An 18,399-nucleotide genomic window follows, 5' to 3' on the forward strand; every position below is an offset into this window, starting at 1 on the left:
ACGTTTGTAGTTTGAATAACTGGTTTACATATTTATTTTTAATATCTTTTTCTTTTTTTTTTTTCCAAATTAAGTTTTATTTAAAATAATAATTAATTTCAATTTTAATTTTAATTAAATATATATTTATTATTTATTTATAGTGTAAAAATTATAAAATAATAATAATTAATTAGATTATTACGGTATAAAACATAATTAAAATATAAATTTAAATTACAAACCTATTATAAAAATAATATTAATGTATTAAATAATAAATATAATTTAAATTATAATTATTTAGTAAAAATTTATTTTATTAATAATAATAATATTATTTTAATTTTATAAGAAATCTTTTTTCCCTAATTATTATCAAATTTTGTTCTTCCAATAAAAACTTTTAACATATTATTCCAAAAAAATTACTCTCTTAATTCCGATTACAGTGTCGTCTTTATTTTTAATATAGACACAAGAATTTATGAAATATATAATTAGTAAATAATTAAAAATGTATTAGTAAGATTAATTATGCCTATAATAAATATAATTTTATATTAAAATTAAAATAACTATTAATCTGATTAAAATTAAAAAAATTATAAATTCAAAATTTTTAAATAAGATTAAAGGGAGACACTGTAATGGGACGAAGTAAGTAATATATTATAGATATTTTTTTATTTTTATATTACTTATACAATTTTTCATACCTTACAATTAAAAAAAAAAAAAAAACTATCAAAATACAAAACAAACAAAAACACTTTCATTTCACATTCACAATTCTTCATCCACAGTCCGGACTCTTATCTGCTCCATAGTTGTTTTCACACCGCATCAGGTTAATATATACTTTCCCGTCTCACATAATTTTCTATATTTTTTATTTTTGTATATTCTATATAATTTGTCATTTTAAAAAATATATATAATTATACATTTTAATTGCATTTTAACTTTTAACTATTATAATATTTTTAATTTTAATTAAACTATTTATCTTAATTTTAATATATAATTATTTTTTCTAATATATTTTTTAATTAATTACTCATTATATTTTATCTAAATTATCGTATATACGACAATGCACCCATATTACATGAGACAAAGTGATTATAACTTTTAAATGAAAAATGAAATAATACAAAATTGCCGGTTCAAACAGAAGAAAACCGCAGATTTGAACAGGCAGTTTATGGCTCGGAGGAAAGAGAAACGAAAGCTTCTTCGAGCCGTGAGAAAATCGGTTTCGATTTCTGTTTCATTTTGATGAACCGCCGGTTCGAAACCGATTGAACAAGTCTCTATTATTTTTATATTTTAAGGAGAAACAAACACAATAACGATGACGGATGGAAAAACCTAAGAAGAAATAACTAATAAATAAATAAATTCTAGTATATGCATCTTACAAGGAAAATCAAATCAGGAAAAGGAAAAGGGGAAGAAGAAAGAAGAAGAAGATTAGAAAGGAGCACCACCAGCAGCTAAACAGTTACAGCGTCGGGAGTTACTTCTCTCAACGGCAATTTCATCGCTTTGGTCAAACTCTAACGAGGAAGGATTGCATTGGTTCCGACTCCGTCCAGCTTCATTTAGTTGCAGATAAACGAAATTATTAGAGCAGTTGTTGCAGCGGTGGATTTCCTTTTTGGCACTCACGCTCTTTCCCCGAAATTCGTCGCTGTTTGACGTAAATTTGGATCACCTTGCCGATCCGAGCTACGCTTTCCTTGGTGTTCGGATTTTGTCTCCTACTGCCGCTTCTTGTTCTCGTTGGTTCCGAGGTCAGTTCTTTTTTTTTTTTTTTTCCCTTTGATTTCTTGGGATTTACACTGTTTCTGATCAATGGTTCGCTGCACGCCAGGAGTCATAGGGTTTCTAATTTGATGGATTGAATTCAGAATTTTGTTTGATAAGTTTGATGATTTTTTTTCTTTCTTTTATTTGTGATCTTTGTGCGATTGTTAGTGGAATTTGGTTATTTTGTGAAGCGATGCGCTTTGGAAGTTGTCGTGCCCCTTTGGCTTATGATTAGAATACTGATTATGGACAAATTCTAATGTTATGTATTCATTAATGTCAGGAAGAATTGTAATGATACCATGGAGATTTCTTCCTCTTATCTTCTTTGGACATGACAAAAAATCAAATAGAGACCACAGAATGTTACTCGTACAGCATGTACTTTTACACAATTAAGGCAAAACTTGCTGAAGCTTCTGTGTGAGCATGTAACAAATTGTGCGCTTAAAGATATTTTCCGGAAATAACATGAACTAAACCGTGTTTGATTCTGTGTGTGTTGTTAAACCAATTCTAACTTGAGTGACTCTCTATGTTTGGTGTGTGTGAGCGTGTGAATTTGCAATTTAGTTGCTCTTGCTGGAGTGACTAGATGTGAATACTGAGAGAGAGAGTAAAGAGTGTGTGCAATTAGGCCAAATATCACTTAAGTTATTGGGTTTGTGTGTTATGAGATTTTTAATAGTAACGTGATTGGGTAAAGTTACAGTAAATCTACATCTAAAGTTGCATGGTTTCAACAATCATTCTTATCTTTCAGTTGATTTTGTTTCTTCATTTTATTTTAATTATTAATGCTAAAATTTTGTTGAGGTAGGCATTCACCAAAAATACAAGCACCATTCGACTTCTATGAGTTTGTTGTTAGAGTTATAACACGAGTCTTATTGATTTTTAATATTGATACAAGGGGCTTACCCATTTACATTCTTAGTCTTAAGATGTGGAGGTATATAACAGAAGGATTTATGTCTAGACCCAGTTTTAATTCCAAGTCATATTTTGATTCTGATTGCAACATATGTGTTTGTATGTGTAGATATATATAAATCTCAGCTCATGTTCTATACGATTTAGTGAAATTCATAATGTATTACATTTTGTGCTGTAGTTTGAAATGTTTGACATTTTGAAGTCTTAATCCCTCGACTGCTTTAGCAATATATGATTCTTGAGTTTCAAAAACATCTTACTGAGTTCAAAACAACTTAACCAGGTTGGCGAGGTTGGTATGTATCGTCATACATCATCTTGTTGGCTACCTTGAAGTCTGCATAAATTCTGTGTGGATAGGAGACACTGTTTTACTCATTTAGCACCCAAATTTCCTGATGTGCTAAAGTTTTATACTAAATGTGAACTGAATGTGTTTGCATAGAACATACTACATATAAAAAGTTGCAACTATTCATTCTGTGCTTCACTCAAACCTTGTGGTTCCAGGTGAATGTTTGATCCCTGCTGATCTTGATTTGTGCATTTGCATGCATTTTGAAATTGATTGCTTGATCTGAATTCACTTTCTGTGAACTAATTATGGTGCTCAAGTTGTTTTTCAAGCTCCTGATGAGTTAACATAAATTCAGATGAAAGAGACTAGAAGTGGGGCGAGAACTGATAGATTTTCTAAATCTTCATCAATTGACTCCTATCCGCTTGTTCTCAACATCGATGATTTTAAGGTGATGCCCTAAATGCATGTTTAAACATGTGCATGCTTCCTGATGCTGTACTTCACACAAGTGACAATTTATATCTGCTATGTGTTTGTATAATCTGCAGGGTGACTTCTCATTCGATGCTTTGTTTGGGAATTTGGTTAATGAACTCCTGCCATCTTATTTAGAAGAAGACACAGATGCTTCAGAAGGGCATGGGGCAAGTGATAGTATGCCAAATGGTCATATGCGAACTCCTTCAGATATGGGAAAAATCTTACAGGGACCACCCAGCCCATTGTTTCCTGAAGTAGATGCTCTCTTGTCTTTGTTTAAGAATTCATGCATGCAACTGATTGATCTTAGGAAACAGGTAATTTCTTCAACTCTGTTTATGATTATCTTTATGTGATCCTTTTGCTAGATAATTTTTCTAAGTTGGGTAACTCCTTGCAGATTGATGGCAAACTCAACAACCTAAAGAAGGAAGTTGCTTCCCAAGACTCCAAGCATCGGAAGACGCTTTCCGAGGCAAGTTAGGTTGGAATAAATAGATCTATTCAATGTGGTAGTAACTGTGCCTTGTTTTCTATATCTTATACAGCTAGAGAAAGGTGTTGATGGATTATTTGATAGTTTCTCGAGGTTAGACTCGCGTATATCCAGTGTTGGGCAAACTGCAGCTAAGATAGGAGATCATCTGCAGGTAAGACTGTAAAAATTCCAAACATCATCTCTTTTGTTTTTCATTGTTCATTCATTCAGTTTATTGTTAATTGAATGCAAACCGATCTATTTCATCAAAAAAAGGCCCAAACTTCAGGCAATTACCTTTCTTGATTCTAAGCCTATTCCTTCCAAGATTTGAGTCTCTTTTTGTTAAAAAAAAAAAAAAATTGTACAGAGTGCTGATTCTCAGAGAGAAACTGCCAGTCAGACCATAGATCTCATTAAGGTAATTTTGATGGAGTTGTATTCTTTATTTTGAAGTGGTGTCGACATATAGTTAGCCATATTTTTTCTCTAAGTGAACTGAAAGAATCTCATATTGCAGTACTTGATGGAATTTAATAGCAGCCCGGGTGACCTAATGGAACTTTCACCTCTATTCTCCGATGATAGTAAGGTCGCTGAAGCAGCTTCAATTGCACAAAAATTAAGTAAGCTGTCCTTATCCTGAACTGGATCATAATGATTCTACTTCATAAGCACTATGTTATATGACCATCACCGGCAGCTCTGCATTAGAAACTTCTGTGTTATCTTTACTTTGTAGAAGTGATGTGTTTAATGGTATATGTTAGTCAAGCTTGTGAGAATATGTTTAGTATGTTCCTTGTAATGATACTCTTAAGAGATTTGTTTTAGCTACCTTTCATTGTTCATGGAGCATAGCTCAAGTTTCTTCAGTGGTGATTCTTGGCTTTGAAAATACCAAAAGCTGTAAAGTTGCTCCCTGGAGGTTCTTACCAAGTTTCATGCCACTTTTTCTTGAAAAATATAATTAATCTATTGATGTGTTTATTTATGATTTTGCACAAGGTTCACTAACATACTTGATACCAGGATCATTTGCTGAGGAAGATATTGGAAGACAAGGTGTCGGTGCTGCATCAGTTGTTGGGAACGCAACAGCAAGCAGAGGACTAGAAGTAGCTGTTGCTAATCTGCAGGAATATTGTAATGGTATTACATGTTATATGCTTTTAATTATAACTTCACCAATTGATAAATAATGTTAGAAACCTCATGAAAATATTGCTAAACGTTGGAAGTACTCCTGATATTAAGTTCCAGCCAATTTTTGGCTAGACTGAATCTCATTCTTTGAATCTGAAGGCATGATCGTGTACCATCATTTTCCTTGTCCTCTCTCTACCAATCATGGACATGTGATGGACCATGTGCATAGCTTACTGTCTAGTTGAAGAGCATAGAGTTAATCCAATATAACCTATTCTTTGTATATCATCTATGAAGATTATCAGAGGTGCATATCTATAGCATTGTTCAAAGCATTTATTTGAGTTAGCTAATTTTAGAGGCAATCATATCTTAGGGTTACTTTTGTGCTCAATTTTGTTGTCATTTGGTGTGTGCATTTGTTATCTTTGTTGTGGTTTCTGAAAGTCTCTTTTATTTTCTTGCAAGTTAATACTAGTTGTGAGCATGAACTGCAACAGTGCAAAAGCTTCCTAGGAATAACAGTAACCAGAAGTTTTCTTTCGCATGATTTGGAAGCAATGTGTCACGGTCCCATACAATGGTAGCATGCCATCCATAGCCAACCCCACAATGTGGGATAAATTCGTATGGTGTGATTGTTTATATTTTCAACCTTGAATAAACCAGTTATTGGTCATCTTACAATGTACACTAAACATTACCCCTCAATACATATCCAAATAAATTTTGCATTAAAGAACTTTGAATCCAAAGTGCTCAACCCTCCCCAAAACATGGCCAAACGCTCACTAAGTTGATGGTCCTAATGAAATAGATCAAACACAGTACGGCTTGACTTCTTACTACAGCAGCAATCTGTTAATAATATTATGCTTATTTTGTAGTCTTATCTTGCACACAAGGTATTTGTTTTCTCTTGTATTGTACCCTTATCTTTTTTGTTTTTAAGGCTTGAAAGATTTTATATTTTTCGTTAGTTCATTTTGGTCTCGAATTAGTTGGGAACACTAGACTTCAAAATGTAAGGGTGTGTTTGTCTGTGCTTTTGATTTGTTTTTGCATTATGCGATTACTAAAGTAAACTATTTACCCTGCCAAAAATAAAGAAATATATCACATCCAACATCTATGTTCCATTCAACATCTCTTCTAACTAATCTTTTTCATCCATAAACTCATATGCAATACCTATTTCTATTTAAAATATTATATACAAAATTTTAAATTCAAATGCCCAAAACATCCAAAAGACAAACACACACACACACACCTTATACTTCTCTAGAATAACAGAAGAACAAACATTAGACTTGGTCGAAGAAATTCAACACAAATTATTGATGTCATGAATAGTATATCGTTGTGTAATAGTCAGGTACCAAACAATCTCATAAGAAAAACTGCTAGGTTGTGGCAATTTAAAATGCTGATGCATGCATATCATTTCAGTTTCTGATCATAGTGGTAGTGTCAAACTGATGAAGGTTCTATTAATTTCTTTCTCTAGGAATGAGTAGTGAATTATGTTTTAGCAACCATCATGATTTCATTCAAAATGTAGATTTCAGTAGAGACATTCCAAGAACTTTGAGAATTGGCCTTCTTTATCCTTAATTAACAGTTATTTTTGCTTAAATGAGTGAGTGTTCTGCCTATGCATATACTGTTTTCAATGTCTTGTATACTTTGAATCGCCTAATTATGGTTCTATTGCTTCAGTTAATCTTCTGTATTGAAGTTTAATATATGGAATCTTTTGGAGTTTCTCTTATAACTACTTATTCGAAGTCCATTAATAATCAACTGTTTTACATTGAAATGGATCCCTAGAGCTGGTTGTTAAGAAATTTTATTAGATAAGTTGCTTCAAAGGATTTCCATGTTTCATTTCTTGTTGGTTGATTATTTTGGATTAATATTGGTTACTGGTCTTTCCGAATGACATTACTTCCCTTTTGAAATGAGTGCAGAGTTGGAAAATAGATTGCTTTCCAAATTTGATGCAGCTTCACAGAAACGGGATTTGTCTACAATGGCAGAATGTGCAAAAATTTTGTCCCAGGTAATCTGTTTAAGATCTTGCATGGTCGATCATATCTGAAGATAATTTTTCTAGATAATAATAATATTTAACTTTTGTTAGATGATGTAGATGACCACCTCAGCTAAAAGGTTAAGCTAGTAGAGATATCATTAATTTATTTATCTACATACGGGAGTCAACCGTCCCCTCACGTGCAAGGAAATATATACGAGACTTGCACGTGGATATATGTTGGATGGAGACAGTGGGACTCAAACTCGAAATTTAAGACTCTGATACTATGTTAGATGATGTAAATGATCGTTTCACCTAAAAGCTTAAGCTAGTTGGGATACGTATTATTAATTTAATTATCTACATACGGCAGTTAACCGACAACTAATCTTCAAACAAATCGCATAAATTGTCCCAGAAATCTGTTTAATATCTTGTATGATAGATCTTATCTATAGATACTTGTTCTAGATTTTATTTTTTATTATGTACGTTTTTCAAATAAGGTAACTGAAACTGTGAAAGTCAATATGGAAGTAAATGTCTCTCAGTTCCTTTTTAAAAAATTGTTTCATAATGTACTAATTGGTCTCAGAAAACAAGGACACTAGAGTGACAGTAATATGTGCAAATTTCTGCCTTCAATGCTCTCATTTATTATTTTGAAATTCAGTTCAACAGGGGTACGAGTGCAATGCAACACTATGTGGGACTACGTCCTATGTTTGATTTGGAAGTCATGAATGCAGATGCCAATTTGGTTCTTGGTGACTCTGGCTCTCTACCAAGTCCAAGCAATGTAGCAAGTGGACTCACTACCTTATACAAAGAAATCACAGGTTTGAATGATCCCATATGTTTTTATGGTGGTATGGTTTCCAAATGTTCTTTTTGATTCAGTTAAATTGCCTAGCAGATACTGTACGGAAAGAAGCAGCAACAATAAGAGCAGTGTTTCCTTCACCAAATGACGTCATGTCTATATTGGTTCAGGTATTGTTGATTGCTTTATTTTTCTTTTATATGACAGGGTTATCAGTGGCTTCACAACTTTACCAACTTATAATTTTCTGGATCGGATGCATAATTTGAAATTGACTACGCTCATTGTTGTTTCATCATTTTTACTGAAACCTTCATGTTGTAAGATCTATGAAGATATACTAGGTTATGCTTCTAGAGAATTATGCAAATGATTTTTGGAAATAGAAAATGAGGTTCCATAAACAGGAACCTGTAAATTATTAATAACTGTGTCCTGAATATAGCTTCTTAGAGATCTTATTTGACTTGTAGCGTGTAATGGAAGACCGAGTTCCTAAACTGCTTGACAAGCTATTGAATAAACCATCTCTACACAATCCTCCTCCCATGGAAGAAGGTGGACTTATATTAGTAAGTGTCATCTATGACATTTCACTCCTCTGAATATATATAAGCTAATGTTAACCAACTTTCTTTTTTGTCCTCAGTATCTTAGATTGCTTGCAGTGGCTTATGAAAAGACTCAGGAACTTGCTAGAGATTTACATAGTGTGGGGTGTGGTGACTTGGATGTTGAAGGTAGAACTATGAATTTCTTTAATACTTTCTATAGTCAAGTGGCTTCATAATATAATATGCATTTGATCTGTGACTTTTGTTTGGTATGTTTGATGTTCAAACAATGGCGATGAAATGATACCTAGGATTTGTGTATTTGCTTGTGTTCTAGTTAGATATTGAATATGATTAAATCTGTAATGTACTTTCCATATATTTTGATTCAAGGTTGCAATATTTATAATGCTTGATAAAAGAGTTACTGCTTGGAAATATGAGAGTCACAAATGCATAAGTTAGCACTCTATATCCATGTTGAACACAATTTGATTGAGTGACACTCCACAAACCAACCTTATGAAAAAGGTTGTGCATTTTTTATGGTGTTTATAAGGCTCATGGAAAGAGACCATGAATATTTAACAATCCACAGGAAACCTGTTGAACTGTGCATTAATTAGCCTCGTATGAAGTATGAATTTATGCTGGATATGGTTTGAATGAAAAGTGTAATATATATATATATATATGGATAGATAGGACCATACCTTGTAACAAAAATAAGTGAACACTGTAAACTTCCAAGCCAAGTTGACATGATATGCAAAAACCCCATTATGCAGAATCTCTAGGCAGTAACCATTAACAGCCTGTGAACTCTTTAAGGCTATTTGACGTGAGGGTGAACTCATTGTTAGAGCATTTTCTATTATAAGTGCACTATTTTATCTGGTAAAAGATTTTATAAAGGCATTCATGTAACATTTGTTTAACCTGCTGTTCAGGCTTAACGGAGTCTTTGTTTCTTCCCCATAAAGACGTATACGCTGAGTATGAACAGGCGTCTCAGAGGCAACTGTTTAAATCAAAGGTTTGAAACAAGTTGCCAGGAGCATTATTGTTTACTTTTTGCAATTTAGTCTGTTAACCTTTTCTTAATGCTGTCTATATAGTTGTGGTATGAATCACGGGTTTGACTAATATTAGTTTGCCTGATGTGTAGATGGATGAGCTACGGGCAGAAAGTGTTCAATCCTCTGAATCAACAGGGACGATTGGGCGATCAAAAGGAGCTTCCATATCATCTTCCCAACTGCAGATATCAGTCACTGTTGTAACAGAATTCGTACGCTGGAATGAAGAAGCTGTATCTAGATGTACCTTATTTTCTCCACAGGTATATAATCTTTCTAATACAGTATTTTGACATTAGAGTTTGTGCTGTGGAACTCATTTGTAGTTGAGCTTTAACAGTGAGCCAGACTGATGTTGGTTATTATAAGCTATGGTTTTTTGAATTAGTATATTTGGGTAATATACATGGAGTTGTGAACTTCTATATTTTCTTCTTGCATATTTCCCCTACTGGCGGATTGGTAGGTGGGACTAATTCTTGGCAGCCTCTTGTTGGAGACATGTATAGTGTATCCTTATTTTGCATGTCTCATTTCTATACCAATCCTGTTAAGAGTGACTTTTGTCCACAGCCAGAAAATGGTGAAAAAAGATGGTGTATGAGAAAAACATCAGAAGCCTTCATTATTAATGTACATATTAAAGGATTCTGTTGGAATTATAATATTGATTTTAGGCTACAGTCAATTTTTCATAGGTTTGGTTTCCTTCCCTGATAGTTATTTTCTGTTAGCTTCAGTTTTCCTGAAATATTGAGGTCACATTTTTTCAGTAAGAACTGCAGGTTAAACTTCAACTTCCAGTCATCTTAATGAAATGCCATTTTCTTCCAGTCAGCTTGAATTGGTAACCTTTTCTGTAGGTGTTTAATTTATTGATATTCTCTTGCAATTGTGCAGCCTCCAGCCCTAACAGCGAATGTCCGGGCTGTTTTTACTTGCCTTTTGGATCAGGTGAATTAACCTTGCCTTTTCCTTGTTCTGACTACTAATCTATTTGTGTGTATTATAACTTTTCTTTCTTTCCATTTTTTTTTTTTTTGTGTGTGTGTTGGGATTCTCCATCTGTTACCTACTGTAGGTTAGTCAATATATAACGGAGGGTTTAGAAAGAGCTCGAGACAGCCTTACGGAAGCTGCATCACTGAGGGAACGGTTTGTTTTGGGAACTAGCGTCAGTCGAAGGGTTGCAGCTGCAGCTGCTTCTGCTGTAATCACTCCACAATCTCCACATTATTTTTCTTTGTATATTGCTGAGTTTTTGTATATTGCATTATATTGGTTTGTTGAGATTTAAGCATAAAGATTGTTCTGTGTTCGTATAAACCCCTTTATTTACAAATGTAGGCAGAAGCTGCTGCCGCAGCTGGTGAAAGCAGTTTCAAATCTTTTATGGTTGCTGTACAGCGGTGTGGTAGCAGTGTCGCTATTGTTCAGCAAGTATGTTTATTCTCTTGTATTTATGCTCAATTTACAGTCTGGGTTTGTCTCTGTATTATTCATATCAAGCTCTATTTGCAGTTCTTTGCAAACTCTATCGCCCGACTTTTACTACCTGTGGATGGTGCGCATGCTGCTGCCTGCGAAGAAATGTCCACAGCACTGTCCAAGGCAGAAGACTCTGCGTACAAGGGACTCCAACAATGCATTGAAACAGTGATGGCTGAGGTTTGTGGCGATGAGTTCTAAATTGCTTTGAATTTGGGTACCGATTGGACCAATTTGCTCATTATTATTGTTATTATTATTGTTATTATTATTATTATTGTTGTTGTTTTTGTTGTTATTGTTGTACTTATTATTATTATTATTATCTAATTTCTGAAGTTACTGATCCTCTAAATTCTGTAAGGTTGAACGGCTTCTATCAGCTGAACAAAAATCAACAGATTATAGGTCACCTGATGACGGAATTGTCCCTGATCATCGGCCTACATCTGCCTGTGCAAGGTGTGAAATTTCAGTCATGTTCGATTTCTGCAAACTAATTTAAATTTGTCAATTTTGGCATAATGCACCCATCAAAATGTTTGTTCTTTTTTTTTTTTATTTTTTTGCCAGCATGGTTGATGTATCCTTAAGTAGTAGCATTACTGCATTAACTTGAAGGATCTTTTTCTCTTCCTGCTAATATTGACACTTATCCTTTCATTAGGGTTGTTGCTTATCTATCCCGAGTGCTTGAATCTGCATTCACATCTCTTGAAGGTCTTAACAAACAAGCATTCCTGACTGAGCTGGTACGGTTATTACTCTTAGAAATTTAAAATAACAGTAAGATATTAAAGGGTGCTGAATAGGAGTAACACATAAATTATGAATTTTTATTTTATTGTTTTCAAAAGGAGTTGGTCGATTAGCATATTAAGTTAATTTTTACAAAAATGATTCCTCTACTTTGGGAGTCTTGTACAGGTGTGCTGTAAATCACTATTGAACACTAAACTCAAATACTTACCCTACTATTGAAATAAATGGTCCCATTCTAAATTTTCTATGTGTAGACTATAGATGTTTCGGAATTTTAATTTAGTGGTTGTCGGTTTCAGGGAAATCGCTTGCATAAGGTTCTACTGAATCATTGGCAAAAGTTCACTTTTAATCCAAGGTAATTCACTTATATTGCTTTTTGGAGCTGCATTCTTCCAATATTCATAAGCTAGTCATGAAAAGATTGCCATTATAATGTCGTGGCTCAAGTTGACGCCCGATACAAACTGATCCACATTACTCTCATTTAGTTTTTCTCTTGTCATCCACATCACCACCTATAGTTAAGATATGCACAATATAAATAATTACTTATGTAGTTTTTTAACTTCAACCATGAACTAATATAATTGACATTGCACATCACGGCGGTGTGTTTGGTTCTATTTTGAATTGATTGAGAATAGCACAAATTTTAATTATGCTAAAATTAGAATATAAGTCTTCATATCAACTGAGGTTATAAATATATATATATATATATATATATATTGTCAAAGAGAGGAAGGAAAAGAAGTCATATTTTCAATATTTCATTTACACTTAATTGAGTACCTTACTTATTGTTAGGATTAACTCACACATACAAACAAGAAAACAGTACACAAAAGATTACGTGGTTTGGCTGATAAAGAGTTATTGATCTACATCCACGAGGGCAACCAAGAATTTCTCTTATTTCTGCAATATGAGGAGGCACACACTTTTACAAGTATAGGAGTTATTATTTATAGACTACGTTAGGGTTAATCAGAATTGGGCCCAAATTCCAATTATCCTATTAGGGTTAACTACCCCTAAAGAAGCCTACACGTAACAATCTCCCACTTGGAGGCTTTGAAACATCTGTGTTCCATTGTACTGCTGTAAAATCCTCGGGTTCACTTGATTGCCCCAATCTTCTCATTGTTTCTCATGAAGACCAACTAAAGTCATGCATAACTTCAATTTGTGTAGCATCACAGTCTTTGTGAAAATATCTGTTGGATTCATAGCGCTTTGAGATGTACTTTAATTTCATTGTTCTCTCATTGATCAATCCTTGATAAAGTGATACCTTATCCCAATATGCTTCATTTTCCATGATAGGATGGATTTATAGTGCTTGAGATGTTCTTTAATTTCATGGATCATCAATCCTTGATTAAGTGATATCTTACCCGAATATGCTTCGTTTTCCATTATAGATTCAATTCTTAACAAGTTTAACTGAACTCTCATTGTCACAGTGCATTGAGTAATCTATCTATTTTTTTATGTAACTCCAAGAAGAAGTTCTTTAACCAAACTAATTCTTTGCTAACCTTAGCAACGGCTATATACTTAGCTTCTGTTGTCGAAAGTGCTACACTTTTCTGAAGTTTAGACATCTAACTAACTGCAGTTTCTCCCAGTGTAAAGATTACCTTGTAGTGCTCTTAAGTGTCTCTTTGCATCCACCCAAATTAGCATCAAAATACTATCTGAGAATCACATCTTTGCCTCTGAAATAGGGATGTGCAAAATTACCGATTTTTTTATTTACCGACCGAATTCGAATTCGGTAATTTGGTAATTCGGACGATATTCGAATATGCCAAATTCAATATTCTCGAAAATAATTCAAATTTGGTTTTACCATTTTTGAATTCGGATTTACCGATTTCAACTTTAAATAATTATTTTATTTAATATTATATATACATATATTTTATTTTTTTAAAAAAAATACTTTATATAACATCAATTCACCAAACCTAAAAAATTTATAATTTTATATTATTTTATTTTATTTATATGTAATTATATTAGTATAATATTTTAAACAAATTAATAAATTTAAATCATGATACTTCAAATTTATATACTTATATTCAATTCGATTAATTTGATAAATATCGAATTCAAATTAATTTCGAATTGAGAAATTGAAATTGGAGAACATGAATTTGAAGTTGAATTTGGTCGGAATTTTTTTAAAAGCTTTTTCGAAAAAATCGAATTCAAATATCCGAATTACTAGTTTCATTTTCGATGCACACCCCTAATCTGAAACATAATTCATCTTTGAAGTACCCTTCAAATACCTTAATATCCACTTGATAGCTTCTCAGTGTTCTCTCCCTGGATTTGACATGTAGCGACCAACAACCCCGACTGGATGAGCAATGTCTGGTCTGGTGCACACCATCACATACATGAGGCTACCAACTGCAAATGCATAAGGACTTTAGCCATTTCTGCCTTACCTTCTCTTTGTCTGTTCTAGGAGACTGATCTTTGGTAAGCTTCAATTGGCTTCCCAAAGGTGTGGTTCTTGGCTTAGTCTTTCACTATTCATGTTGAACTTCTCTAATACTTTCCCGATATACTTCTTCTGAGATAGTGTCAGAGAGTCAATTCTTGTTTTTAATTATACTCATCCCAAGTTGTTGTTTGTTTGGACCTAAGTCTTTCATTTCTAATACCTCAGGCATCTGTTGCTTTAGCTTATTGATCTCTCTCATGTGTGCACCAGTTATCAATATATCATCCATATAGAGAAGTAGAATGATGCATGGACCTTTAAACTTCTTCACATAGCAGCAGTGGTCTATTTCATATCTCTTGTGCCCCCTATTCTCATCATGAAGTTTTCGAACTTCATATACCGCTGTCTGGGGGCTTGTTTTAGACCATATAAGCTCTTGGAACCATAGTGCGAACTCGGATTGGGATGGCAACCACACAGCCCTAATGATTCCCTAGGGCCTAGATAAACTTGTATATATGTTTGACCTAGATTGACCTTATATATATGGATCCATTTATATTATTTACTCAAGACACATAAAATAAATAGTTGTTGTGAAAATTGGGAAAATTAAGAAAGCAAAAAAGGCACACAAACCCACGTACAAGAAGACGAGAATTTGTTGATCCATTTTCGATTAGAAAGATGTATGTTTGGGGGCGGCTAAGCTGATATTTTCACTTAGTATATTTTGTGCGATTTACAAAGAGAATACATTAAGCTTATATAAATATCAAAAGAGAAACATTAGGCATACCCTGGGGAACGTAACCCAAAAACTATTGGGGGTCCCAAAAAAATGAAATGAAATAAAATAAAATAAAACATTACAAAAGCCCATTCTAGAGTCAATCTTGTGCCACCATTAACCCTAAGTGAACTTGATCTTTCTTTTCTCGTCTAACATAAACCTTTAGATTACCCAACCATATATCAGAGATATGGCTGATCTCTCATGTATATCTTCATATTTTATGATTCCTTCCTGTAATTGGTTTGACGGTCAGTTATTGGTTTGGGCTGATGATTCGGGTTTGATTGGGCATTTGATGATTCTCCACAATTCATATGTGTGAAACCAGCCATAGGTCCTGAGTTGAGCATCGACTTGATGCCCCTGAGTTAATGACACACTTGATTCATCTTTTCTTTGAGTGTTTTCTTCCCCTGATCGGGGATAGGTGTGGGCAAATGATTGGTAATAATTTCACTTTGTGACTATAGAGTGGTTGCAAGAAATGGGGTTGAGTTTTATGTGTTAACAAGTACATTATCAAATCAACTAATACTCAACTCAAGGAACTCTTTGTTTCTCAGATATGTGTACCGGTAGCAAAATACTTCTAATTTCATTCTGTGCCATGATTCCTCTGAATCTGAATCAATTTATTACATTGGTTACTAAGTAATGTGAGAACTATAATACTCTACCATTTCAAGGTGCCTTGGCTAAAATAGATCTTTTGTGTGCTCATTCAGATGCATTCGAATGATCCCATGCCTTGGATTTCCTTGAGATCATTTTGCTCTCTTACCCAGTCTATTTATCGTGGAGCATAACTTATATTTATGCAAATGGAAAAATACTATAAATGTCTTTTGAAATAAGTACGGACTACTCGTTCCTTGAAAGATGCGAAATGCATGGGAATGATAGAACTCGAGCAATAGTCCAGCTTCAACCCTAGAAGGAGTATTTCAGCCAGTAGAGTTTGACCTGGGAAACATGAAAACAGGATCCTTTCTTTTTTATCACTCCAGTATTTTCAACAAGGAATCTTATAAATTAGTAACTCGATTTTCAACTTATCTTTTTCATTAATTTCTAGGATAGGTAACCGGTGATCTCCATCTTCCAGAAAGCTTTAGTAGATGCCTCTTTTTCTTGATTTATTATAGAAAGGTGTTATTCTTTTGAGTGGAGATTAATCATTGTCTGGTCAAAATAGATGAAATTTAGTGCCCATATGATGCTGATTTCACTGTAATTTTCATTGTGTTGTGTCTGCAGTGGAGGATTGCGGCTCAAACGTGACATAACAGAGTATGGAGAATTTGTCCGAAGCTTTAATGCTCCCACAGTAGATGAGAAGTTTGAGCTACTGGGGATGTAAGTAACTTACACATCCTCTCCAACTAAGAAAGGTAAAAAAAGAAAAATATTCCAATGTTCCCACTTTATTAACTTCCATAACCTCTTTTCAGTATGGCCAATGTCTTCATCGTTGCACCGGAGAGTCTGTCATCACTATTTGAGGGAACACCAAGCATCCGAAAAGATGCACAAAGGTATGCAACGAATACTTGTACTTGCATTTTTAGTCCTGGTTTTGATAATCCTTTTGCTAAGATTTGTAAAACCATATGGGCGGTCCTAATACGATGTTTATATTTGGTCATCTCATTACTTGAACATATAAAACTGTAAAACCAGGTTTATTCAGCTCCGGGATGACTACAAGAGTGCGAAGCTGGCCTCGAAACTGAGCTCTCTGTGGTCTAACTAGCTTGAAATGGTTTTGGTTAGACACTGGTACGTTTGCTTTACTTTGTTGTTTTTTTTATGCACTGATACAACATATTGGCATGAAGTTTGATTGATTAATTTGTTGGTTTGCTGAAATGAGTATAGACTTGCTACATTAGTTATTGTTTTATGGAATCTAAATGAATAGAGTCGACTCTCTCATTTGTTGTGTTGCCTACTCTTTGTTCTTTGAATCGCTCTCTCTTTCTATTAACTGCTCAGCTTTTCTCATCGATTTCATTTTTAGATAAGATACTATCCATTTTGCAATTTTAAGTTTTTTTATTGAGATGCTTGAACTAACATCAAGTTGTTAGAAATACGGTCAAATAAGATATAGAATATTTAAATATATATATTGTTGAAAGGGTAAACTGTTTTTTTAGTCTCGTAACTGGACAATTTATCCCGTAAGTGGAGCCTGTCGCAAACTAATTCTATAAGTGAAAAATTTTCGTTGTTTTAGTCCTCCGACGCCGGAGATGCCGGCATGGCTCGCCGGAGGTAACGTGTCCGCCAGGTGTCAACTGACCTGGCGGACATGTGGATTTTTTTTTTTAAATTTTTTTAAAAACTTATTTTAATTTTATTTGTATTTTTTTATTTGGTCCAATTAAAAAAAATTTAAAAAAATTCGACACCTGGCGGACACGTCACCTCCGGCGAGCCACGCGGGCGTCTTCAGCGCTGGAGGACTAAAACAGCGGAAATTTTTCACTTACGGGACTAGTTTGATACAGGGAGTCCAGTTACGGGACTAAAAACACACAGTTTACTCTTGTTGAAAAATAAGTTTGGTGATAATGAAAATCAAGAGATGAAGAAAACAGAGTCGAGGAAGTTGTACAGAATGAGTTACAATTGGTTTATATGCCTATGGAAGCAGCACCGTTATTGAAGTCAATAGCGAATATGGCAAAGGTTTGCGGGAAAACTTCCACTCAATAAGAAATTTTCCTATTACGAATTCTTAAAAATTACTTCTGTCTCAAGTAAAATGTTTATTTTATTTTAATTTTTTTTATTTTGACTAGTCACACACAATATTATTTTAAAAAATAAAAATATAACTATACATTTTAAATTTTATAATTTTTTTAATTTAATTAAAATAATAATAATTTTTAGGGTAGAATGTATTTTTGGTCTCTTTTATTCATGTTTGCATCAATTTTAATCTCTATATTGGTAAAATAATACTTCCAATCCATTTTATTCTTATTTGTGCCGATTTTACTACATTTATCTTTAAAATGATATTTTTGATCCTTTATCAATTAATATAATTTTGATTTTATTTATAATTATCATTTCTTTAAAAATTTAATAGATATATTTATAATATGCATGTCATCCAAATATATTATTTTTAAAAAATTTGTTTTTAAAAAATTATTCTCTTTATAGTAATTATCAACAAAAGAAAATGTCGCAGCATTTAATATCATATATATATATATATATATATATATAAA

The 18,399-nt window shown here is 33.3% G+C and overlaps 1 protein-coding gene across 1 annotated transcript; it reads left to right on the forward strand.

Moving 5' to 3' along the window:
• Positions 1–1,374: 1,374 nt before the first annotated feature.
• LOC127252549 (exocyst complex component SEC10b) lies at positions 1,375–17,096 on the forward strand. The gene is made up of 25 exons (XM_051276768.1): positions 1,375–1,778; positions 3,384–3,479; positions 3,580–3,828; positions 3,912–3,986; positions 4,060–4,161; positions 4,360–4,410; positions 4,510–4,615; positions 5,022–5,141; positions 7,112–7,203; positions 7,853–8,018; positions 8,096–8,172; positions 8,476–8,574; positions 8,652–8,742; positions 9,507–9,592; positions 9,725–9,898; positions 10,536–10,589; positions 10,717–10,845; positions 10,983–11,075; positions 11,157–11,303; positions 11,488–11,585; positions 11,791–11,875; positions 12,185–12,243; positions 16,409–16,507; positions 16,603–16,686; positions 16,832–17,096. The coding sequence occupies exons 2-25, from the start codon at positions 3,384–3,386 to the stop codon at positions 16,902–16,904; spliced, it is 2,505 nt and encodes an 834-aa protein (XP_051132725.1). The 5' UTR covers positions 1,375–1,778; the 3' UTR covers positions 16,905–17,096.
• The last annotated feature ends 1,303 nt before the right edge of the window (positions 17,097–18,399 follow it).

Source organism: Andrographis paniculata, unplaced genomic scaffold (assembly GCF_009805555.1).
Source record: "Andrographis paniculata isolate CXL003 unplaced genomic scaffold, ASM980555v1 Contig46END, whole genome shotgun sequence".
In the NCBI taxonomy this organism is placed as follows: domain Eukaryota; kingdom Viridiplantae; phylum Streptophyta; class Magnoliopsida; order Lamiales; family Acanthaceae; genus Andrographis; species Andrographis paniculata.